This window comes from Natrix helvetica (assembly GCF_964273705.1).
Source record: "Natrix helvetica genome assembly, chromosome: 3".
NCBI classification, from domain to species: Eukaryota; Metazoa; Chordata; class Lepidosauria; order Squamata; family Natricidae; genus Natrix; species Natrix helvetica.
This window is the reverse complement of record NC_138549.1, coordinates 63,396,841-63,422,399: the sequence shown is the minus strand read 5'-3', so window position 1 is coordinate 63,422,399 and position 25,559 is coordinate 63,396,841. Positions and strand designations below refer to the sequence as shown.

Here is a 25,559-nt window from a genome sequence, read left to right as displayed (position 1 = left end):
AGAAAACTTTGTTATTAAATATTATGGATGTTTAGCTAGAATAGGACATAAGGATTCAGTGTTATTGGAGGATTTTAGAAATAGTAAATGAAATGTGGTTACGTATTAAATCTTGGTATATTTTTTGATGAAGGACGTTTAAACAATTATAGTCAAATGAAAATGGAGGTATGATGATGGTAACCTGTATAATTATCTGAGTTAAAATACTTGAGTTAATATGAATTATGCTTGATGACTGTGGAAGAGATGCACGAAAGCCTTTTGGTAACCAACTGGTACACTTTCTACAGTATGTAAAGAAGGAAGATTTTATGTGTTGTGTTTGTTTTGAAAATAAAAAAAATTATTAAAAAGAATATTCGATGAGTAGAAGGCTTCTTACTTAATTCCAAAAATCTTCCTTCCTTCTAGTGATACTATATTTTATACTATTAGCCTTCACTTAATTACCATTCATTTAGCAACTGTTTGAAATTATGATAGCACTGAAAAAGATACATATGACCACACTTACAGTTGTCACAGCCTGCCTGAAATCATGTTCTTGTGATTGAGGGCTTGGCAACTGTCCCACATTTACATTTAGATTCCCAAAATTCTGAACTTTCACTTTAAAAAAGCATATTTCTAATCTTCATAGCTACCAAAGATAGCTTTAAAAGATCAGTTATTATCATTTTATTTGAATCTGAATCTCGATGGGGAATTGTGTATGCAAGCACATCTTGCCATATGAAGCTGCCTTGCACCCTTAACAAATTGAAAGATGTGAACAAGGACTGCAAAGGCAGCATAGCTCGGTTTCCAAAGTGTCACAAACAATGAAAGACAGAGACAGAAACAGAACTAGTCATAAACGAGTCCCTTCGGGGAGAGGGGGCGGTCTAGAAGTTTAATAAATTAATTAAATTAATTAATTAAACTGACGTAACTCTAATATTTTGAAATCCTGGAATGTTTATATATTATACTATGTTAAAGAAAATATGAGTGTAAAATACTGCACATATGCATATAACGAGTGGAATGCTGGAAAGAGCATGGCAATGGAGAATGGCATTGATGGTTAAACTCAAAGCCACCCCAAAAGAATACTGTACAAAGAAGAAACACAATTTATGGGACTTTTATTTGGACCTAAATGGATTGTCTGTTAGAAGAAATTTCTATGGCAAGATACAATATAAGCTATGAATTAAAAATAGGATTTCTACCTGAAAGGTCCCCCCCATGAGCAGGAAATACAAACACAACACTGATACTTAACTTTAACTAAGGCTTAAGTCTGCTTTCTGCAATGCATTTGTTTAATAGATATCTAAGTGAATATTTAACAAAATAAAATATCCTTGCAAAGACCTTGCATCAAGAGATTTCATCAGAGAAGAGGATTATGGTGGCTCCATTAAATATATAGATGAAGGCAAATCCATATTGATTGTAGGAACATGTACAAATAATGTTGCCATTGTGCCATTTGACTTAGAAATATTTTCCATTGAATTCAATAGAATATACTCCCAAAGTAAGCTCAGTATCGGAATCTCAGTGAGTTGGACAAAGGGGAAACAGATGTCGAAGAGTAGTTTGAGGAGATTGGTAAATCACATTTGAAAATTGTGTCCTTCTCTCTCTCCTCCCCACCTCCAGTTGCTCCTCCCGAGAGTCTGCAAGTGGCTGCAGTCAGAGACCAATCAATTGACCTGGAATGGGATGGCCCAATGACTGTGACTGAATATGTCATTTCCTACCAGCCAGCTGTGCCGGGGGGCTTGCAGCTCCAGCAGCGGGTGCCAGGTGACTGGAGCACTGTCACTCTGAAGGAGTTGGAGCCAGGCCTGACATACAACATCAGCATCTATGCTGTTATCAGTGAAGTGCTCAGTGCCCCTGTTGGAGTCAAAGTAGCCACCCGTAAGTATTCTCCACTAATTCTGCACCCTGAATTGCTATTTCAGATTTCACATTTGAGAGAAGTTTTTAAAAAGAGGTTTTAAGGACATCCCTTTTCCTGGGTATAAAAAGATTGAAGATTAAAACGCAAAAAAGTCTCTGTTTGAAGGTGATTGGTTGCAGATATGATGCACCCCTATGGAATGATTGTTGAGGAAACCTGCTTCCTCTGTAGCAAAGGAGCAATTGTTCTATTTTGCTTTGAGAGAATGAAACACATTCTAGGTAGTTCTGTTTATTAATTATAGCTGAAGATTATAATAAAATTTAGTGATTTGAAGTCAGTTTCAACATATCTTAACCAAATCAATATGGAAAAATTTCATTCGGAAAACACATCTGTAAGAATACCAAAGGAATTAAAAGAGATTGATAAAATGACCAGTAAAGTCAACCTTCTCAGTTATTATTGGGTCCCTGGGATTTCCAAATTTCTATATCACATTTCCAAATAGAATTTTGGTTTTCTTCCCTTATTACAACTGCTTGCCCTAGTTCCTTGCTATACATTGCTTGGTAGATTATGTTGAATAAGCCCAAGCGGGCTGGTCCCATAAAATCTGTCAGAGATAAGTTGTATGATGCGACTGACATACTGGAAAAATTGGTTTCACAAATTCTTTGGTTCCAGAAAATATTCATGCATCCTTGCTCATGCTGAGTATTTATATGTTTCCTTACAAAATGATTTATTTGAATCCAAGTGGAACCTGGACAGTACAAGCTTGGAACAGTCATGCTCTACCTATTAAAGTGGACTGATTGAGATATTTTGCTGCCTGGCAAAAAAAAATGATAGCTTACAGAATCCAACCAACAAGGCTTTAAACCTTTCTGCAGCTGCCAACAGCAAGCTAATTTGGGATGGCCAAATCAGGCCAGGCTGCTTGCTGCACATAGCTTTGTCCTCCAAGTCTTCTGCTGGTGTTGTTCCCTAACCCTCACATTTGTTAGTTGAAACAACTTCCACTCTCCCTAATTATAGGCTGACTTTGCTTGTAGTGTTTGCGGGACAGATTATGCTCTGATTCCAATCAACCAGTTAAGGCCAAACTAATATAAATTCACATCACAGAACTGCGATACTTGCTTTGACTATAAGAAAGTCACTTTGGGATGGTGGGGAGGAATGTGGAACAAATAAAAGCTTCAGAATGCCAGGTCACAGACTGAGTCAATCAGACTCAGTCACAGACTGAGAAACTGAAAATTCTGTGATGTTACACTATGTAAGGTATCCATTGAGTCCTTCCCCAATTTATAATAAACTTGGGTTTTTTTCTACCTGCAGCAACTGCAGCAGTGTGAATCAAAGGAAGCAATACTCAAGAGAATACGCCACAACTCTTATATGGCTAGCTACCTTGGGAAGGGTATATGGAGTTAATATCTCCAGGAATTTACTATGTAGCAAACCTCATTATAGGTGTATGAATAGGTGGTTGGCTTCCCATAAGCTTCATGAAGACAAAACAGCAGAATTCTGTGCAAGCAATGAATTGCTCTGTTTGGAAGAAAAATTAATTGATGGAGGACTGATATCCAAAAAGGGGAGCTGAGAAAGGCAAATAATATTATCAAACCAATCTGAATCTTAGCAGAGAGGTATCACATTGTAAAACACAAATCAAGGTATGGCAATCTTTCAAGGTTCTATTTATCAGGATTAACTGAAAAGTTTCAACTCTGAGAGACAACACCAATATTCATGTGATTTTCAAAATCATTGAAATCCAAGTCCCATTACAATTGTTTCATTCCCCAGGAATACTGAGTTAGTAATTTAAAAAGTCAATCAGATGTTGGAAATCTATTGGAAACAACATTAACATCCTTGCATAATTAGGTCTGTTTCATCTCAGATCATATCTGCTCACAAATTTTGGGTTACAGCAGTGCTTGGGAATTAAAGTCCATTAAGGTTGCGCGGGTAACCTGGCCTGCTTGTATGACATAGGTAAGTTGCTCCTGGTTCGGAAGGCTCCACCCACCCGCCCGGACTCTTCTGCGCATGCACAGAAACATCACATGCGTGAAAGAGAGAGCACACACAAGCAAACTGGTAGTAAAACCGGTACAAACTCACCACTGTTATATGAGTATGGTAGCAGCTTGAATTAGAGGCATTGAAGTTTTCATATCACATAGATAAGCTCAGTCATCCTTGCTGTCAACACATCAAGTGACTGCTAAGGATATGGTTTGGGGGGGGGGTGATTAAAAAGTTTCCAACCTTTAGCTAATATATGTTTTAAAATTATGCCATTGTATGGAAAGGGAGATGATTTAAGATAATTGTAAAACAATCGATCTTAAATATCATAATGAAATTCATCTTTCAGTGGTGAACCACAAGGGAAGTAGTGCACACACATATGTACACATAGACACAGTTTTATCGATGCTGCCTGCAGCATTCATAAAGCCTTTCCAATGTTTTTCTCACTGAGTTTCTTGCATTAAAACGAGGATAGGCAAGAGAAAAATGTCTCAACTGACATCTATTCAATTCATTTGATTAAAACCAAATAGCTTCCATTTCTACATATAGATTAACACTTGTCTATGATATCATAAAGATACAACTGACAATATAGAAGTATGAATTACAGGCAATTGCAGCTTGGCGCTGACAATTATGAATATTCCGAGCTTTCGGTCAGGAAGGGCTGTGGCACTCTGCCAAATGGATTTGTCATTAGCAAAGCCAGGCTCCTCGTGCATTCATGAAAGCCTGCTACTACTGAAGAAACAAGCATAGCTTGGAAAGAAACATATGGAGATCACTTAGCCTCGTTCGTCTTCATTATCTTGATTATGCAACTTACTTTTGCATTAGTGCATCACTGACCCATAGAGCTTGTTCAGGATATCATTGTGGACATAATTAATCTCCTGCAAATATCCTTGCTTCATGCTGAAGTGTTACCCGTGGGGAAAATCTCCCTACTGTTCACAAAACTGCTCCATTTTCAATAACTTGGATTCTTTCAATTAGTAGAGTGCTTTCAAGAAGTAGAGAGATACTTTTCTTTGTCTTATTTCCACCAGTCCCTCCCCGGGGTTATGAGTACACAGTATAAGTGTTCTAATTGCTTTCTTGAAGCAGGATGTCTCCCAGTTATGTACTTTGGACAATGGAAAATAGACATTTGAGTATGTGGTGAGGAGGATAGTTAAGCCTGAACTAAAGAAAGATTGTATTCCCCATCTCTAGCTGCATCTCTGTATTTCAGAACTCTCTACTCCACGAGGACTGCAGTTCAAAACTATCACAGAGACCACTGTTGAGATGGAATGGGAACCCTTCTCTTTCTCCTTTGATGGCTGGGAGATCAGCTTCATCCCCAAGGTAGCTGTCTTGCCTTTGGAGATATCCTTTTATTAGAAGTAGTTGTTATCCAAACATGTGGAGAAATCTCATGTTATGTTATCTTTGGTACATAGGCTGGGGAAATATATGTGCAGCACTAGAGGGAAGACAAAAAATAAAAAAGTGAACAAAGACCCAGGAGAAACTTTAATTTTAATATGCAATTTATTGAGGGTGGGCAGGCATACATTAGCAGGAAAGGAGCAACCTTATTCAACTTACATTCAGTTGACATTGAAATAGTTAAAGCTTTCAAAGTTCAGCAGTAACATTTAAGCTTGAACACAGGTTCAAAGGGGCATTTAGAAGGCTTAGAGTACAGATTAGAAAGTGATAGAGAGGCCATGATCCCTATCAGAGAAAATGTTACTGAACTGGTAGAAGTGAGAGATTTTCCCAACTTCAATTCAGGTGGTTGATGCCTTAATGTTTTTCTCTGCCTGCCTGCATGATAGGATATTGCTCAGGGACAGCCTATCATTAAGGAGAATAAACCAATTACAATGTGATGCTGAAAATCATTAGCGTTAGGTCTTACCTAGTTACAATCTGTTCATGACCATAAGGATGTTTTTGCCAAAGTAACATCCAAAACACCTGTGAAATTGGATCCCACCTTTAATGGTTCCAACAGTAGAATTTAGAGTTAAGTTTCTGATTGAGGGGAAAACATCTGCTTTTCAAGAAATTGGAAAAGAGAAATCTGCTAAATCTGCATACAAGAGCTATAAGGCTTAATTCTTCAAAGTCCAGTATAGGTAACTTGCTTAGGAAAAGAGACTGAAGGAAACTAAACCATCAGATTGAAGATGCCTTATAAAGAGCAAGATAAGGAATAAAGTTGCAACAGAAAGCTTCATGGAGTAGTAATTCTTAATAATGTAAATTGGAAGCAACACTGTTTGGTTTTGGAGTTCTTAGTGTCACTGGGATTTTCTTGATTATCATCTTGGAACTTCCCTTTATTGATACATTTACCCAACTATATTCCTTTTCCACTGATGTCTGCATTATCAATTTATTCACACATTCCTGAATTAAAGCAGAAATTTGACTTGGTTGTTTGTTAATAGATTCTTCTTTCTAGAATTACCCTCAATAGAGCTAGCCTTGGCTCTGTCTTTATACAGGATTAATACAATAGAGCAGGGATGTCAAACTTGCAGCCTGCAGCCCAGATACGTCAAATACTGGCCCAATATGTCACGTGACGATGAGGAGACGATATGAGTTTGACACCCCTTCAGTAGAGCATCTCCTTAGAATGGATTTCATCTGGCTTATGTGACTTTTCCTCTGCTTGGATCTTGTATTCAACTCTCTTTTTCTTCTCTTTGTTCTTTTTCACATGACCACATGAGATATTGCTTTGTTATATACCCTTCTCTGGACCAAAGGCTCTTTAGAGCCTTAAAGAGATAGGCAGTAGCAATTGAGTTGAAATACTTGGCTGACAAAGTTAAGAGAGAGTGAGTCAAAGTCAGTGTTTCTCAAATCAACCAAAGGTAGAAGAAATAAAAAATCAGCAAGTAATGGAAGAAGCTGATATGCATAAAGCAGGCCACCTTTTGCTGATGTCACACTATAGTGTGAATATCACAGGATTGAAGTTTTGGTTGGAGTTTGCTGCTTGTGTAGTTATAAACCCCCTGCTCTGTGAAAAAGGCAGAAGCTTTTTTGATCATTACATTATTGTATGTATAGTATAGTGAAAGTCAGAATTACTCTGCTTTCTAATTCATAATATATTTGCAAAGGAAGAACTATACGTATCATTATGTATAATTATTTTATACCACTACATTGTCACTCGTGGCTGAATAAATATTTTGAATTGAATACTTTAAGTGGCCAAGTGTGATTAGACACACAAGGAATTTTTCCCATAAATATGTTATGAAAGGATTGAACCCGCAGGTCACCAGCCACTAATTTGCTGGAACGTACAGAGCAGGTGCTACTTTTATTTCTTTAACAGTTTGCTATATCATTTTAATGAAATCATATTTAAAATGATTAATAAAAGTTATATGGTAACAGTGTTCTCCTGCCTTCACTCTGTTTCATGGATTGAAGGTAATTTATAGAATTTGTTTTAGTTTCTACTTCTGTAACAGTCTTCACAATGTAAGTATTAAGTTTGGATAACAAAAGTATAAAATTATTCATGTAAATCTTGGTTTATAGGGGATTGGAATATACTAACAATCACTTTTGTATGTTTTAAAAAGATTACCTATTTTTAAATGTTAGTGGAGGCAGGAAAACATGGAGCATATAAGCATGCTGCAGGAAATACTGAAAATTCAGCCAGATATATATTGAATTTGCAATAGCATAAACATACCTATAAGCACAACAATTCATCCATCAATCTCAGGGACAGTAATTCATTCTCAAACACAGACAAAATATCAGCAAAAGATTTCTCAGTCACACAAAAAATTATTCATTTTCTCAATTTTCTATTTCTCCTTCCCTCTCTTTTTCCCTTTCTTTTTCACATGTACACTCAGGCTCCCTTACAGTTTCTACTGTATATTCCTCCATCCTGCATATATACTGTATATATTTATCCCAGAGATAGGCAATTTGGTCCAACTCTAAGTAAATACTCACTTTATGATTTATTAAAATTGGGACAATTGTTTTTTCCCCTCAAAATTGAAAGAAAATCCATTCTTATTATACTTTTATTTATTAGCAAAAGTATACAATCTCCTATACATATTTGTCCACTTTTTAGTTTTATTCATAGGGATCATACATGCTCTTTTGTGTTTTAAAAAGTGAGGAAAGAACACTGGAAGGTTGTAGATGCCACACATTATTAGAATCTATACTGCTACAGACTGCCACTTCATGACTGCCAATCTTTCACTGCATTACAGTAAATTCACTATAGCTCCCAATTTGCTGGGGTATAGATGTTTCTCTTTCTTTGCAGAGAAGGGAAGTACATTTTAGGGCACAGCAACATGATGTTCAGTAATGCCCAAGGAGACCATTCAAAATTTATTTAACTTTGAATCGGTTTTTTTAATGTCTGTAGGACAATGAAGGGGGTGTGATTGCTCAACTTCCCAGTAGTATGACAACCTTCAATCAGACTGGCCTGAAACCAGGTGAAGAGTACACAGTCAATGTTGTAGCTCTCAAGGAACAAGCCCGAAGTTCACCCACTTCAGCCAGTGTTTCAACCTGTAAGTAACCCTAACCAACTTTTTTATGTAAGCTTGTGAATTAATACCATCCTTCTTTCCTGATGGGATAAGACTATTTAAAAAGTAATTTGCTCCAGGAAGAATCGTCATGTTTAGGAATAATATAATAATATATAATATAATGTAGTGATAAAAAAGACTTTTGCTTTCTCTTTCATGCTCTATTTGTGGGACACAAGAAACACCTATATAAGCATTGTTGGAACCGTTTTACTGGAATGGATAGATCAACAATAAGGTTAAGCAGCTTCTCACCTAGGATGCAAGGATTTCATTTGTCTTGAAATGTTCCTTGTCATCTTATTACACATCTTCACTTAGCAAAATCTATTTTGGGGAGTGGGAGAAGAAAACCATGCAAATAGCTTCAACACAGGATGCATCGACAAATCTAATTATAAAGAGTTAATGAACTCTTGATCCGGGCAAAAATATGTATGCCAACTATTGAACAACACAAGGAGGTCTTCCTTTAAAGAAAAGAGAACATGCTAAATATTAATTTGCAATTCTGATGGACACCTTAGTTATTCTTTCATCATGTCAGCAAGTACATATAGACATTTATTGCACACAAACATTTTTCCCCTTTACAGATCTAGCAGTGTTTGAGAACTGCTTATAGGATGTAGCTTACCAATGACATCTATAGGCCATGTGAAGCAGTTATCCATTTCAACTGGTTTAAGAGACTTTTCTGCCTAATGGTCCATAAACATAGCCATCCCTTGCTATGACAATAGAAGAGCTGATAGAGTACCATTGGTCTCATTCCTTAATTTTCCTTTGGGTTTTGACCCTGAACTTATGTTTTGCAGTATGAGTAAGAATAAAGGAGCTTAAAGTATGCTTGTTGTCAAGACAAAATCAGCAACATGTCATCAGGGGTTGACAGGACCTTCCAGGGATACTGTACAACTTGAGTGAAAAAAGACTCATAGAAACTATTTTTTTAGAGGAATGCCTCATACTGACATCTCAGTGTCTTTAGTGTTAGAGTTAGTAAGGATTACAACTTTAAATGAAATTCACAGCTTTTCATGTAAAGTTGCTTTTCAAATTGTATCTCCAGCTTTAAAAGATTCTAATCCGAAACCAGTGGATCATACACTGCTATGAGTAATTCTGCTATGTCTCTATATTCTCAATGAAAAATGATTAGAGAGAAATAAAAACAGTGGAATGAATCTTAAGTTATTTATTTTTATTTATTTATTTGTATCCCACCTTTATTATTTTTACAAACAACATTGGACATATCCAGTACATCTTCCTCCTCCTATTTTCCCTACAACACAAGTGTCAAACTCACCACATAACATTGCCGTCACATGATGTTTTGCAATGTGTTTTCTATTCACAGAGCTGGGGTGGGCGTGGCCTGCACATGACACATCTGGCCCGCACGCCACCAGTTTGACACTGCCCTACAACAACAATCCTGCAAGGTGGATTGGGTGAGAAAGAATGATTGACCCAAAGTCACTCAGTTGTTTTTCATAGCTAAGGCAGGATTTGAACTCATAGTCTCCTGCTTTATAGCCTGGTGCCTTAACCACTAGACAAACTGGGTCTTTCTATATATAAGTTTGCCTCCTTATTGTATGTGAAATTCTAGGTTCTAATGGATACATCTAACAAGTAGTTGGTGCCATTTGCCTCAACCTCAGTCTACACAGGGTTTCTTTAAAAAAATATCCCTTGTAACTATTAGAAGACTGTAATAATTTCACACGGAAAGACTTCCATGTCTTTACCTGGTTTTAATCTTTCTTGGCACCTTTGACCACTTTTTTTCCCTTTTGTTTCATACACAAAATTTAGGATCAGCATCCACACCTAAAAGTCCTTAGTTTTCAAGTAAGTTCCTTCGCTAATAAGAAGCCATAGTTCTCAGCAATATTTTACTTCTGCATTTATACATTATGAAACATTAGAGTGAATATATGCAGTAAGGATATGTCAATCAGCATCAATCCAATCTATTTCCCTGCTTACTTTAAATGCAGTGTTCTGTGCCCATAAAGATTTTTGAATAAAAATCTAAATAATAATAATAAATATATATATCTGGATATACATTCTCTGAACCATTTAAACACAAAAGTAAAAATGTGCAAGATTGTCACTGCTCTTTTTTTTTCCTTTTACCCTAGTGAGGTTCCTCTGGAAATAAACTTGTCAATGAATATAGATTGCTTTTTCTAATATTCAAAACCCCTTATTTCAACTGTAATTTATATATTTAATATATAATTTATATTAAAACTATACTATATATATACAGTTTTAAAAACTAATATATATTTAAAAAGAGCAGAAGTAGGAAAGAAAGAAAGAAAAAAGCAAAAGTGAAGAAAGGAAGGAAAGAAAGAAATAAGGAAAGAAAGAAAGAGAGAGAAAGAGAAAGAAAGAAAGGAACAGAGAAAGAAAGAAAGAAAGAAAGAAAGAAAGAAAGAAAGAAAGAAAGAAAGAAAGAAAGAAAGAAAGAATACAAAAGATAAAAATAGAAGAAACTTCTGATTTCCTTTGTGGCAAGTATAAGTACAATTACAAAATTATCTCTTACTCTATGATTACCACAAACAGCTACTGGTAATAGCTTTTCCGTTATCTTTTCTTTCTAATCATCAAAACCACAAATTATAAATGCATTTTTTCGGTTTCATGCAAAATGTTTATAAGGGGTTTTCACTCAGCCATAAATGTAGACTTTTTTTGTCCCTGTGATCAAAATAATTACTTTCTTCTTTCCTATTTGTTCACATACTTACTGTCTCCAGTAATTGATGGGCCAACCCAGATTTTGGTTCGCGATGTCTCTGACACTGTGGCCTTTGTTGAATGGTCTCCACCCCGGGCTAAAGTGGACTATATTCTACTGAAATATGGCCTAGAGAATGAAGAAGGGGGAAAATCCACTTTCCGATTGCAGCCTCCACTGAGGCAGTATTCCATGCAAGCTTTACGACCTGGCTCTCAATATGAAGTCTCTATCTCTGCTGTCCGAGGTGCTAATGAGAGTGATGCTGCAATCAGCCATTTTGTAACAGGTAAGACCAAGCATTAGTTGAATATTTCCTATGCTTTCTCTCTCAGTACAGTAGAAGAAGAGTTAGAGCTTGGTGTTATGGTATATTCTTTACATTTAGAAGAATCTGAGAAAAAATGCTAGCATTTCTACCTAAAAAATCTTCAGGCTTATCAAAATCAACCTCTGCCTGAGATCTTGGGAAACTATCTATTGAAATATATAGATTAAAATAATAAAAACATGTCCTTAAGAAGGTAGACTGTCACAGGATAGGTCTATGGCTCCAAAGCTTTTGTCTTAAAGAGGCAGTGTGAAACAGCATTCCAGGTTTTCTCCCCTTTTATTCTAACTATGGATAAGAAAAAGCAGTTTGCTTTCTTACATGAAATTACTCGCTTAATTTAAAAGCTCACTTAAATTACTTGCTTTGCAAGTACATTTGCAAGTGTAAGTAAGAATATTTTTTTCTGAATTCTAACTTTCACCTCTACTCAACTTATATCTGTGTGTACATACAATTAATGATACAAGCTTTGTTAATTTCAGTTCTGTCCTGCCTACTCTTAATTCTAGGTTCAGAAATAATTTAAAATATTATTTGCAATTGGCTTTGGTCCAGTGGATGATCTTTTGAGAATTATAACTTTAGAGTTCAATTCTTTTCTCATTTTTCAACCTCTTCCTGAAAAAACTAATGAGCTTTGATCAGTGCAAATATTCCCTGATCCTTGTAAGGATCACTAGTCTGTTTCTGGACTGAAACCAACCATCCATCTTAACATGTTGTCTAAATCTACATTATCTTCCATCTTTCAACACCATTTCCAACTTTCTTTTTTCCACTTTCTTGTCACTGAACATTTTTAAGGCTATCTCCTTTGCCAACCCATCTGCAGCCTTCTCTTTTTTCTATGGGAATCTAATTGAACCTTTGCTCTTACCAGAAAAGTGAGCACAGTTTGTTCAGTTTGGAGTCTGCATCAATGAATGGCTCCATAAAGAGCCAATGAGAAACTGTAGGCAAAAGCAGGCTCAGCTCGCAGGCATGTGGCATCATTATTCTACAAGCATGCTAAGTACTTTGGCACTTACTGAATAGCCTTCTTTTGGTCCTCCCTCTTTCATCATAGCAGCAGAGAAACACCATCCTGTCAACCTTTTCAGTTAGGAAAATAATGTGAAATTAAAAATCATTAATTCCAAAAGAAACCAGCTAACAAAGCAATCATAGGGAGAGGGAATAGAATATTGGGTTGAAAGAGAAGCATTACACTGGGAACTCTGACCAACTTCATAATAAATGTATTGTACATTCTAGTATCATATTCAAGAACTTAGAACAGGTTGTTTTTAGTCAACACCATAGTCAGCTAGCAGGTTTAATTTACAACTCCATAAAGGAGGAAATGGAAAGCAGAGCTTGGAACTGTTTTATGGCTTAGATATTGCCTGTCATAAAGATTTCAGATGGATACTAGAGCTTTGTATCATCTCTATGATAATATTGTGCTGACTGTACTTAAGAGAAAGGGGGATGTGCATTTATCGATTTGCTGAGTTTTTCATTCCTAGACTTTCTTTGGTGAGATGTCATAATCAAAACAATAAATAAAGTAGCAAAACCATTGTATGATGTATTTGCTACTCTTGTTTCACACAGTGCAAAATGTTCTCATTTTGCTTTCAATATCCAGAATGTGGCATGGCAACCATCAGAATGTTAGGAAAGGATACCACAAAATAATACATTTGGGTCAATTATTCTTCCACAAGGATGGCTGTGATTAATTTCTTTCAAAGATATCTACAACTCTTCCAGACTGCTAACTTTTCCATCTTCAAACCACAGTGAATTCAATTTAAAATATACCTGAGGATGAGTCAAGCTTTTTTTGATCCATGACTATTTTTAGATTAATTTGGATATCAGGATGTTTTAAGCATACAATATGTTTTCAAGTCAAATTTCACAGAGAACTGCTGGTCAATGAACACTTGCACTTCTTGGTCAATAATAGTGCATAAAGAACTATCAATCAGTGCTTGTATATTAGCTAGCAGTGCCTAGTCCATCCCCTCTTATATGCAGGCCTAAATGCAGATCTTTTTCTCTTCCACATTTTGCTTTAAAAATGCTAGTATTTCCACATGATTCTGTGCATAGCAAAACTCTATTGCCTTTTAACTTCTAACCTGGCATTCCAGTATTTTTGCATTTCTGCTTTTTATCAGTTCATGGCAGCATGCTGCTATGACTGGATCCTATGATTTGGGAGGTGGGACAAGCCAGGATATACAAGGTGGTAAGAGGTTGCTATTTTTGAAATATTTTGTACCTTGAGGGGATGTTTTTCTCACCACAGACTAAAGGCAATAACACTGAGATGCACTGAAATTCCTTATATTTGTAAATCCCTGATTACGTCATGGGAAACTCATACCACACCAACTTCAACAAGAAGACCTCCACATCTTAACTCACTTTTCTTAAAATTACTGAAGACCTTTCTTTTGGTAAGGACTAAGACAAGTCAAACAAAATGCAGCTACCACATCATACTCCAATCCATATCATCTTAGGTGTAAATCTCACATGGGAATGTTTCCCTCTAGATGCCTGGATGTAGAATTTCACCTGTAACTTTAATCTGTAACTCTTTTCTGTGCATCTTTAAAGCCTCCTGACCTTTTATTCCTGCTTCTGTTTCTCTTCTTTCTGCTATTTGCAATTCAAATTGGGCTCAAATTTATACAGTTCTGATACTGACCCTGCATATCATTTACTGAGGTTCCAGGAATACTTGTCAACTCCACATTGAAAATGTACACAGATGAAAAGGAACCCAAACCTACACAAATATTTATGTATGCAATTTGCATTTGGTTTTTCTGCCTAAAGTTAGGTGATAATTGGGGCATATCCTGCAGCAATTTGTAATTGCTTGTTTGTGAATCAACAATCCAATTTGGCACTGCCACTTATGTAAAACCACAGTTTGTTTTTTGTGTACATAAGTGGGCAGGCTAATGACATTATTTGAGGCCAGGAAAAGGGTAATTGGATCAAACAGTTTAAGAACCACTGTTACAGGCAAAGCATGCTTGGCTGACACTTTCAACCAGGTGCATATTTAAATGTGAAATGTCATTGTTTCAGGTCCCTTGTGTATTTATGTGAGATAGAAGGACATATATCTGTGTTAAGAGAGCCCTGAGCCAAACAATAGTATTTCTTTTTTAAAATGTCAAAATGCAAAAGTAGGAGCCACTATCTCTCCCAGCAGATAGTCCTAGACCAAAGCAGCTAAAGGAAGATTCAGCTTAATGCAGCTTCATATATAGTATTATGCTCCTTTTAAATGTAACAGAAAGAACAAAACTCGGGGAGATAAGAATGCTGTTCACATAGCCACATTCAGATTCAATTTTTAAATTTAAAAGCTGAGAAAGATTTCTTGTTCCTTAAGACTGTACAGGATCAATTCTAATAGAGTCCTTTATTTCATAAAATTAAACTAGACTTTAATTTGAAGCAAACTGATCTCATTTTAAACTCTGACTCCTTGGATTTTCTATATTTGACTTCATTTTAAATGTAGCAGATTTGACAACAACTGAAACAAATATCTGTAACCGCACATAAATTAGGTGATTGGCTGAACAATGTTCTCCAAATTCTAATTAGACAAAATCATGAAATTCTCTGCCTGCTTTAATGTGTTACACAATTACATAGTTCTTATTGTTACCATTGTTGATATTTTATAATTAGCAATTCCTTTGTGTTTATGGTTTAAATTCTCTCTTCCTAGAGTAAGAGTATAAAACCTAAATAACCTGCCCACCTGAATAGCTTTTGAAATGCATTTCCAAACACATCTTAATGATATGAGATATATTTGGTGTGATTATAAAGGAATTGTATCATTTGCTTTCTTTTTCTAATGCAGAAATTGATGCTCCAAAGAATTTACGCATACTCTCTCGGACATCAGACAGCCTAGACCTTGAGTGGGACAATAGCGAGGCAGAAGTGGAAAACTTCAAAGTGGTATACAGCACCCTGGCTGGTGAGCAGTACCATGAAGTTTTGGTGCCACGCAAGGCAGGTGCCACATCGAAAGCCACTCTCACTGGTAAGACTAGTTGTAAGGACATTTTATTGCAGAGACTCCAATGGAAAAAACTCATAATTGCTTTTAAGTGCAAACATACATGTGTCGTTGCAGTATAATCTCTTCATTCTAGAAGAGGGGTGTCAAACTTGTGGCCCATGGGCCAGATGCGTCACTTGCTGGCCACGCCCACACCCGGTTTAGCGAAGGGGGGGAAGACACGATATATCACATGACAACGTGAGTTTGACACTCCTGTTCTAGAAGATTAGAAATTCATTTGATTAAATCGTTAGATTTATATTCTACTTTTTTTCTAGGAACGTAAGGAAATATATATTGCATTTTTTAGATTTAATTATAAGTCAAGGGTAACAATCAGAGAAGAGAGGACCAAAAGCACCCAGAATGCTGAGATTAGGGTTTCAGTCAGGCGTTTCAAGTCTTATCCAACAGATCAACCATTTATATCTGAACTTTGTTGTTATTGTAATGGCCTCAGAATGTGAAAAGCAGTTTGGGATGAAAGCCCATTGGTATTCTTATTGCCTTTGCAAAATAATGCCACTTTAAAGATTAGCACAGCATTTGGATGCTAATCAACCTCCACACCTTTTTATATTTTAAAATAAACTTCTACTACACAACTCTCCTAAAGCGGCAAAATAAAAGCCCCAGGAGGAAATAAAAAACAAAAAAATACTGTAGCATAGTATTTTAAATAGGAATGATTACCTTAAGATGTTCTTTCTGTATTGTGTTCAATCTATAGTGGCTCTTTTGTGCCTCAAAATCTTCATGAAGCTTATTCAAAAGTTGAAAAAGCGTCTCCCTTTAATAAAGTTTCTTATAAGAAGTATTTTCAATTGGTCAGTTTATATGTAAACTCCTTGGCTCTCCCAAAGGCTCCTGTTTGTCTCCTTTACCTTGGTCTCTTTAGTAAAACAGGTTTTCTTCTGTGCACCCTGAAACAGAAAATGATACTCCTGTTTCTCACCTCTTTCCAGTTTTTCCTCCAAATATAGTTTTTGAAGCACAAATGATCTAAGAACATAAAATAAATTTTCTTTAATGCCTCCTTAAATCAAAAATGTGAATTTACCCTACTGGGCAGGTTTTAAATTTTATTGTGTCTATCTTTGCTTCTTTTCCTACACAAATGCAGTATTTTCAATAGACCGCAGTCTCTGTACCTGTACTTAAAACATCCAAGTAGTTTTTATGTGTTGCTGCCTTAAATAGATTTTGATGAAAATTAACATCCATTTATCTGTTGAAGTTAATATTTGTGACAGAGATGTCTCATAACCAAGGAAACGTCTTATTGAATGCCATTACAATATCATCTAAATATTTATGAACTAAATGATTGTCCATGGTGCTAGTCCCCAATGTCAAGAGCCCACCCTTCAATCCATTGCTTTTGTTACACCATCTGCTGCCTAAGAAATGCTCTGGGCAATTAAGGGTACAGGTGAGGGGAAAGGTACATAGGTCCACCGTTAACAAGGAAGGAGTGGCTTTTAAGGGAAGATTCCAGATTGGGCCTTTATTGGCCAGTTACCTTTTTCATTCACAGAACTTCATCCAGAGTCCAGGTAGTATCTTCTTGCTTTGTAGCCCTCTTATGTTCTTCACATTCCTTTTCCTGTCCTACCATAGGAAATCTTTTTTTAAAAAAAAAAAAGCTTGGCCTTTTGATTGATAGCATGGTGAGAAGCTTATTTGTCTGGAAATAACTGTGATGGGAGACCTACCACATACCTGAATAACTTCAGTTGAAATCAATAGGACTTCAAATGAAATCAATAGGACACTTGACTTTGAATTCTAGCTAGGGAAAAGAATGGATATGTTGTTCTTGTTCTTATTAAAATGCCCTTGGATGTCTACTGGTCAGACTAATGGCCATCTATTCCATCACACCCCAAGAGTAACCCCCCCCCCCGATCACTACTCTCCCAAGCAGGGCAGGGTGATAACAGCCCTCCCATGTTTTTAGCTTTTGCCTTCTACACTGAAAAATGTATAGCCTCCAAAGAAGGAGGGGTAGGCAGTATACTCTGTTCTGTACAATCCTTGCCTAAAAGAAGCAGCACTCTTATAATGGATTAAGTTGCTCAACTTTTGCTTTGGGACCTAGCAAAATATACCTTAATGAGCAAATCTTTTCATTTATAACAGAATTGTGATTTCTTTTTTAAATGACAGGGATTCCCATAAATAGGATTTTGGATGCAATATACCAATGAGAATACTGAAAACAAGACTGGAAGAGTGAAGGGGTAATAATTTTTCAGATATTTAGGGTATGTTTGAAAAAGAAGTAATAGGAGCATTTCCTGATAAAGCTTAATAAATAGGTTCATAAAATGGAAGACATATTTTGTTTTGAGTTCAAAGCAAAATACCTCAAGTTGTCTGCATTGTGACAGAACTGATCTTTAAAAGAATCCTAAATGTTCTTTATCCTTTTAGAATAAAAACCTGAAATGTTTCACATATTCTGGACTTGGAGAATAATGGAAATATGGAATATGATGTCAATGCCAATATTTTCTACAACATTTGGTGGGGTAGGACTTGCCCATATTGGCTGAAACTTGAAGAAATTCTGGCATTATTTTTTTTTTAATGAAAACAGGAAATGTCTCAGACAATTTTAACTGACAAAGGAGAAAATTCTCTGATTTGATGCTGGGGTACTGGATCCAATTAAAAATTACTCAGCATCTCTTAGTTTGAACATTCCAGCCATTGTTACAGTAGATTTATTTGAAAGATTTCCTGCAGGAGGAAAGGTAGCATAACAGCATCTTTCCTCCTATTTTCTTCCCCAACAATCTCTGAGGTAGGCTGGGCTGAGATAGAGCCATCTAGAAAAGTTTGGATGGACTTAAATCTGTTTCACTTCAGTGCCAGTCCAATATTTTAACTGATGCAGCATGCTATATCAGTAAATGTTGCCAAACCTTCTCCTAAGATGGCAGTAAAGAAGGACTACTTCCTGCTTCTTGAGCAGAAACTGAGAATCCAGCAAGTCTGAGCATCAGTCCCAAGCAGGGCAAAGAAACACCAATCAAGTCAAAGGAAGGAAGGTTCCTAGTATTGGCAGAACCAGCCGTGTCCCAAAGATGCCTTTTCAAGAGGCAACTGGACTTTCTGGTTTTTCTTTGAAGACATTTTGCTTCTCATCCAAGAAACTTCTTCAGCTCATTCTTCAGAGCTGAAGAAGCTTCTTGGATGAGAAGCAAAACATCTTCAAAGGAAAACCAGAAAGTCCAATTGCCTCTTGAAAAAGCACCTTTGGGACAGCCATGACCTGGATGACTGAGAATCTCCATAGACAGGAGCAGCCATGGTCTTGCTATAGTTGAGCTTAAGCTTGCTCCTCCATATCTAGAACCTTACAACCTCCAGACACTGGGATAATATCCTGACAGCATCATGGTTGAATAAGAGTCAAGAAGTACAGATGATGATAATCAATATACCAATACTGTATATGATCCCAAATCAAAGATGGCTTCTTCCAGAAGCCTCACGTTATTGTTCAACAGGAGTGAAGAGCATATTGAGCCCTGAGGCACCCTAAAAAATCAAGGGCTTCAAGCTCAATTATTACTGCCCAACCAGAACCTATTGAAATCTGTTACAGAGAAGGGGGAAAATCACCATAAAACTATGTTCTTCATTTCCACTTCTGCAATCAGCTAGTAGGATGCCAGTGAATTGCAAGCTGCTGGGCGATCAAAGAGGGCCAGGATAGTAGTGATGCTACTATCACCCCATCCAAGCTCTGTCAAAGGTCATCATTAAGCATAAGTAATTGCCCTATATAATGTGAATTACTCCAACAATTCATCATTTCCCTATCGATGAAGAATCTCAGCCATCCAAGTAGAGTTGTCTAGAAGTTGACTTGTGGCAACTGGACTCGAAACATTTCACTGCATATCCAATTAGCTTCTTCAGTCTGGCTGAAGAAGCTACTTGGACAAGCAGTGAAATATTATGAAACAACAAGAACAGAAGTCCAGTTGCCATGATTCGACTTCCAGACATCAATTCCCTGACAAACATACTTCAAGGATGCTGGTTAATGGGAAAATTAACAGTTGAACAACCACTGCCATTTTTTAAAAAAAATGTCAAGATTCAGAGAACAGATAATCTTCTAATCACCACTACTTGAAACAATTGCAGATTGAATTGATTCCTGAGCAAAACAAACTCTCAAGACACATTTTGTTTCCAGAATGTAATGTTCAAATTGGCTCGAGCATAAAACAACTTGTACTCAAATTGTATTGCATACGCTTTATGTAATGTACATTGGCCATTCTTTCTTTACTCAAATTTTATAGAATATGCAGATAATATTGCTATCTTTATGCTTTTAGATTTTGATTTCTCAATAATTATACCATATGTTCCTCATGCAGAAAATCCAATTTCTTAAAAGAAGAAAGTCTGCAGGCGTAGATAATCTTTTTTAAAAAACTATTTTCTCTTTTCAAGGTTCCTCCTGCTGCTTTTGGCCTGATTAATTACCTCTTCTCTCCACTGCAACTAATGTGATTGGTCCCTAATTATTTCCCAAGGTTTCTTTAGAATGGAAGTGGGAGAACAGAGGTGGGGGGAAAACATTCAATTCTACATTTCTTCATTGTATTTTTCCTCCAAAATTTCTCCAAATAATTGCAGCAGGAAGCCCTGCTACTTGTTGTGAAACAACAAAGGAAATCATGCTTTGAACTGCAGTATTTTTCTTGCTTGGTTTATTTTCAGCACTGGAGCAAGCAAGGAAAAAAAAACATTGTTCAAAGCAGCAAGAATAAGGTGAAAAAAATAGAAAGGGGATAGCATAGAAATTAAGTATCTTGCCATGCATTTTTTAAATTGACTAATAAACAGGATAACTGAATGTTGAAAACTATCCGAGAAAGTGGCAATAGCAATAGCACTTACTTATATATTCCTCCATAGTGCTTTACAGCAAGGATCCCTAACTCCTGGGCCATGGACTGTTACTACTCCACAGTCTGTTGGGAACTGGGCCATGCAAGTGGCATGTGAGCGATGAAGCTTCATTTGTGCATGTGCAGGAGCTACAGGTTGTACGTGCAAAGCCATCGCCTCCCCACCGTTGCCGTCGCCACTGCTGCTGCAGTTCTGTGGCGCCAGAAAGGTTGGGGAACCACTGCTTTACAGCACTCTCTGAACAGTTCGCAAATGTCAGCATATTGCCCCCAACAATCTGGGTCCTCACTTTGCCAACCTTGGAAGAATGGAAAGCTGAGTCAACCTTGTACCCCAGGCTGGGTTTTTTTGTGGTGCAGCTTCACTGTACTGGTAAAGCATTGATATTCTGACAACTCACTAATAAACTAACTGTTGCCTACTGAACTGGACTAGGTGAAGCTTGATTTGATCTTAAGGCCAAAATACAGATAATTATACAATAAAAGGTGCTAGGAGCTGCTCAAATATTTTTCCAACCTTAATAACAGCTGTGATGGTAGGGATGAGAGCCATGATGAAGGGGGAAGAAATGCTTCCTTTTGTGGCAACTGTTCTTCATTCCCAGCTGCTGTTTAACTCTAGTGAAAAGCTCCCATTGATGCCAGAAGCAGCTTCAATTCCATCTCATTGACTATAAAACGCAAGCTTAAAAAATAAACCTCACCCACCATCTTACCTGTTTCTCTATGCTAAATTCTTTATGTTGTTTAAGGACTGAAAAGGTCTTTCACTTACTGGGAATTTTTTGAAAAAAAAACATATTTATTTACTGTCCTATCTTTATATTTTTAAAATCAGAATAGCTGCCAGAATAATTTTGTGTAACTTATTTAAGAGACAAGGTGTTTATCTGAAGTAATTTTAAACACTGGTATATCACTCTATGAAGCTGTAAACAATATGGACAGACATCAACAGCATTGCATTAATTCATCCATCCATGCTTTCATAGAAAAATCCATTGAATCTTTTCCCAATTCTGTAATCTTAAAAATTGGGCAGTCAGTGAAATCGAACAAAGGCAAATAAGTAGAACTCAAGGAGACAAGACTGAAATACCAGCTGCCTCATTCAGATGGAAAAGCAACCTATGTGAGAAATCACATTCAGCATATAAGCCTCCATTCCTAACTGCAATGCATTACATATTTTGTGACTTGCCAATTGCTCTGCAGACACCTGTGGTTTAGCAGACACCAACCCATCCTCTCTCTAATTTCCATGGGTTCAGCAGGGACATTTGCAGCAAGCTTCTACTCGCATGATTTTAATGTGCATAAAACCCTCTGTGCGATTCAGAAGACAGACAAAGCAGAATTCCTGACTACATAGATATTTCTATCTTCCTTTAAGTAATACAAAACAAAAATGCAAATCCTCCCCACTCAAGAAAGAGATTTTTGGCAACCTACCCACTAGTCTAGCAGAGGCAATGCTGTCCTTTTTACTTGTATTGATCTATCCTATTCATCCATAGCATATTGTATTTAATATACAATATAATACAATACAGTATGTAAATATAATACAATATGTATTTAATTTTTAAATGCATGCTTGCTGCTTTTCATTTCTGGGAAGAAAATTGTCTCTACTCCTATGTCTTCTGTACTTCCAAGAAATTGCCAACATCCATTCAGTAAACAAATACTTTTTTAAAAAAGCGGACAAAGAGCCAGTGGGATCTGCTTTGATCCAATAATGATAATAGATGATGGATTGGTTGGAAATTAACTAAATTGCTGTCTTCCCTGATGTGCCAAAAACCACAGGGCAAGCTTCCTGCAGGCTGCTGGATACTTATAGCTCCACAGCACGCAGGGAGAAGCTGGCTCCTATCATTAATTATTGAGTGTTTCATTTATGCCTCATAAATAAGAAACTCAAGTGAAAATGTTAGATGTCAAATCAGTTTGGTAACAAATAAAGCCATGCTGGATGTTCTATCTCTCTCTTAATTTTAGCATTATAAAAGATAACTGCAGCAGTTCTGAATAATAATCAAGAATTAGTTATTCCTTTCAACACACCCAATTTTATCAACCTAAAATGGACAAAATTTTATTTATTTATCAAATTTAGATACCATCTCACTCACAAACTCTTAAAATGTTATCCAGAATCAACAAATCTCCTAACAATGAATATGTACACTGGTAAAACAGTCATATTTGTCTGTTTGTAACCTTCGGTTGCATCAGTGCATCATAGGGCAACAATTGGATGCATCAGTGCATCATAGGGCAACAATTTTTGAACTAAGTATCTTCAATGGGCTAACATACAGAATCCCAGGATCCATTACTTCCATGGGAATGAAATTTGGGGAAGTTGTGGTTGCTTCAGTACCAGTTTACACGCCACTGATGGTTATTTCTTATGTGCCCTGACTTTCCACAAGTCAATGGAGAAGTCATCAGGAAGTGTAAACCCAGTCATGATTGCCATCACTCTTCCAGCTTTGCTTGTGGGAACCTGGCAAGAAATGTCATCAATGGGGAAGCAGACAGGGAAGGTTGCATGTTGCCTGGATAAATCTCTCTCACCACCCAGCTTTCCTAACCTATCTATGCTCAGGCTGTTCCACTCACTCACACTTCCCAGCATGCTCTCCTCAATCTGTGCAACATCTCTTGGGCACCTTGCATACCCTGACCCGTGCGGCATCCTTACCTGCCCTCCCAAATTCATGTGGCACCTTTTATGCACACTTCCTACCAGTGACGTGCAATCAGGGGAGGCAGGGGAGGCACAGCCTCACCGCTCTCATCATGAAAAGAAAAAAAATGTAAAAGGGAAAAGGCGAGTGCTGAGATGAGGCTAGGTAGCTGCTGCCTCACCATGACTGCCTAACTGTTTTAAAAAGCCTCTAAAAAGTGCCCTCTACTATGAGGCAGGAGAACTCCATGCCTCATGTAGTCTGACTTTTTAGGCGTTTTATGATCGCTCAAGCAGAGTTAAGCGAGGGTTAAAATCCTAAAAAATCCCGAGGTAGGTGAGGCACACAGTTCTCCTGCCTCATAGTAGAGGGCGTTCGTTCTTCCTGTGACTCAACTCTTCCCTTTTTCTTCCCTTCTCGCTTGCGATACAGTGACAATAAAGGGGGAGCACAGAATTGTACCTTCATCTCTTCATTGATTTCCCTTTTTACAGGATGAGCCAGCTTCTTGCTTCTTTTATTTTCTGGAGGTCTCACTCCTTTCTCCATTTCTGCCATTTTTTATTTTATTTTATTTTTTTGTTTGGTATGCGTGCGTGCATGCGTTCGTGTGTGTGTGTGTGGCGCACACGCGTGTGTGTGTGTATCTTCTTTGGTGGAGATGAAATGGCTGCTGGGAAAAGGCTTTGGGGGGAAAGTTGTGGAGAGGAAGGGAGGGAGGATGGGGGTGGCTTTTAGTGCTGATTTGTTTCCCTCTCTTTTCTCTCTCTCTCATTCTCTCCTTTCAGCTCCCTTTTATTTCTCTCTCCCTCTCCCCCTTCTCTCTCTAATTTGTTCCCCTCTCTTTTCCCTCTCTCCCATTCTCTCCTTCCAGCTCTCTTTCATTTCTCTCTATCTCTCTCTCTTTCTCCCCTTTTCTCTTTCATCTCTTTCTTGCACGTACAAGCAAAATACCCCAGGATCACAGTGGCGGGAACAGCAACTCCTTCCGCTGCACTGCGGAGAAGAGCCACACTGTGCAGGAGACTCCTCAGTGCTAGACTCAGGTCAGCGTGAGCCACGGTCCCCTTCATGTTGGCTCAGGAAGGAGGGGAATGGGACCGCAGCTCGCACTGACCTGAGTCTAGCACTAAGGAATCTCCTGCACAGTATGGCTCTTCTCCGCAGTTCAGCGGAAGGAGTTGCTGTCCCCGCCATCGTGATCCTGGGGTATTTTGCTTGCACGTGCAAGAAAGAGATGAAAGAGAAAAGGGGAGAAAGATAGAGAGATAGAGAGAAATGAAAGAGAGTTGGAAGGAGAGAATGGGAAAGAATGAAAAGAGAGGGAAACAAATTAAAGAGAGAAGGGGGAGATGGAGAGAGAAATGAAAGAGAGCTGAAGGGAGAGAATGAGAGAGAGAGAAAAGAGAGGGAAACAAGTCAGGGAAAGAAAGGAAGAGAAAAGAAAGAAAGAAAGAAAGAAAGAAAGAAAGAAAGAAAGAAAGAAAGAAAGAAACTAACTTTCTCAGACCTATGACGAAAGCAATGGCAAGCTAGATCTCTTGCCAAGTAAACTGCAGTTTGCCAGAAGGCACAAATTGGAAGCATCTGATTTTTTTTTTAAAAAAATAACAGATGGCAAAAAAATGCAACTGAAAATAAGATTATTTATAATTTTGGGTAACGTATTATATTGTCAAACTCAAAAGGATTTTGATACTTAATTGTCATCATCATCATCATCATCATCATCATCTCTCTCTCTCTCTCTCTCTCCCTCTCTCTCTCTCTCTCTCTCTCTCTCTCTCCCCTTGGAGGGACTGTCCTCCCTTGTGGAAAACACAACAAGGAACTCCTCAGCTCCTTGCTCCCACCCAAATATCTTTATTTGTTGTTGTTGGCCACTGGTGGTCACTGCATATGGTCATCGGCGATACGCTCTTGCCCACCACCCCTTCGAAACACGCAAGGATGGGACAAAATGGCGTGGATCCTTTTATTAAAACCCCCTGTATTACAAAGGCATTTTAATAAAAAGATTGTGATGACGTCAGTGCCTCACCAGCCATAAACCTCACCGCACGTCACTGTTCCTACCCTTCCTGAACTGCACACCACCCCTGCATGCCCTCCCACGGGAGATATACCAGGAAAGAGAGAGGGGGAGGGGGTACAGTTTTCCTTGTAATCCACA

The 25,559-nt window shown here is 37.5% G+C and overlaps 1 protein-coding gene across 1 annotated transcript in view; it reads left to right on the top strand.

The window, feature by feature from the left end:
* TNR (tenascin R) overlaps positions 1-25,559 on the top strand; it is a gene marked incomplete at its 3' end in the record, with an annotated part of 475,297 nt that overhangs the window by 402,249 nt on the left and 47,489 nt on the right. Inside the window, exons 5-9 of the mRNA XM_081945981.1 lie at positions 1,654-1,917; positions 5,193-5,308; positions 8,382-8,532; positions 11,337-11,606; positions 15,538-15,723. Coding sequence (XP_081802107.1) covers positions 1,654-1,917; positions 5,193-5,308; positions 8,382-8,532; positions 11,337-11,606; positions 15,538-15,723 — 987 coding nt within the window. The remainder of the gene's footprint in view (positions 1-1,653; positions 1,918-5,192; positions 5,309-8,381; positions 8,533-11,336; positions 11,607-15,537; positions 15,724-25,559) is intronic.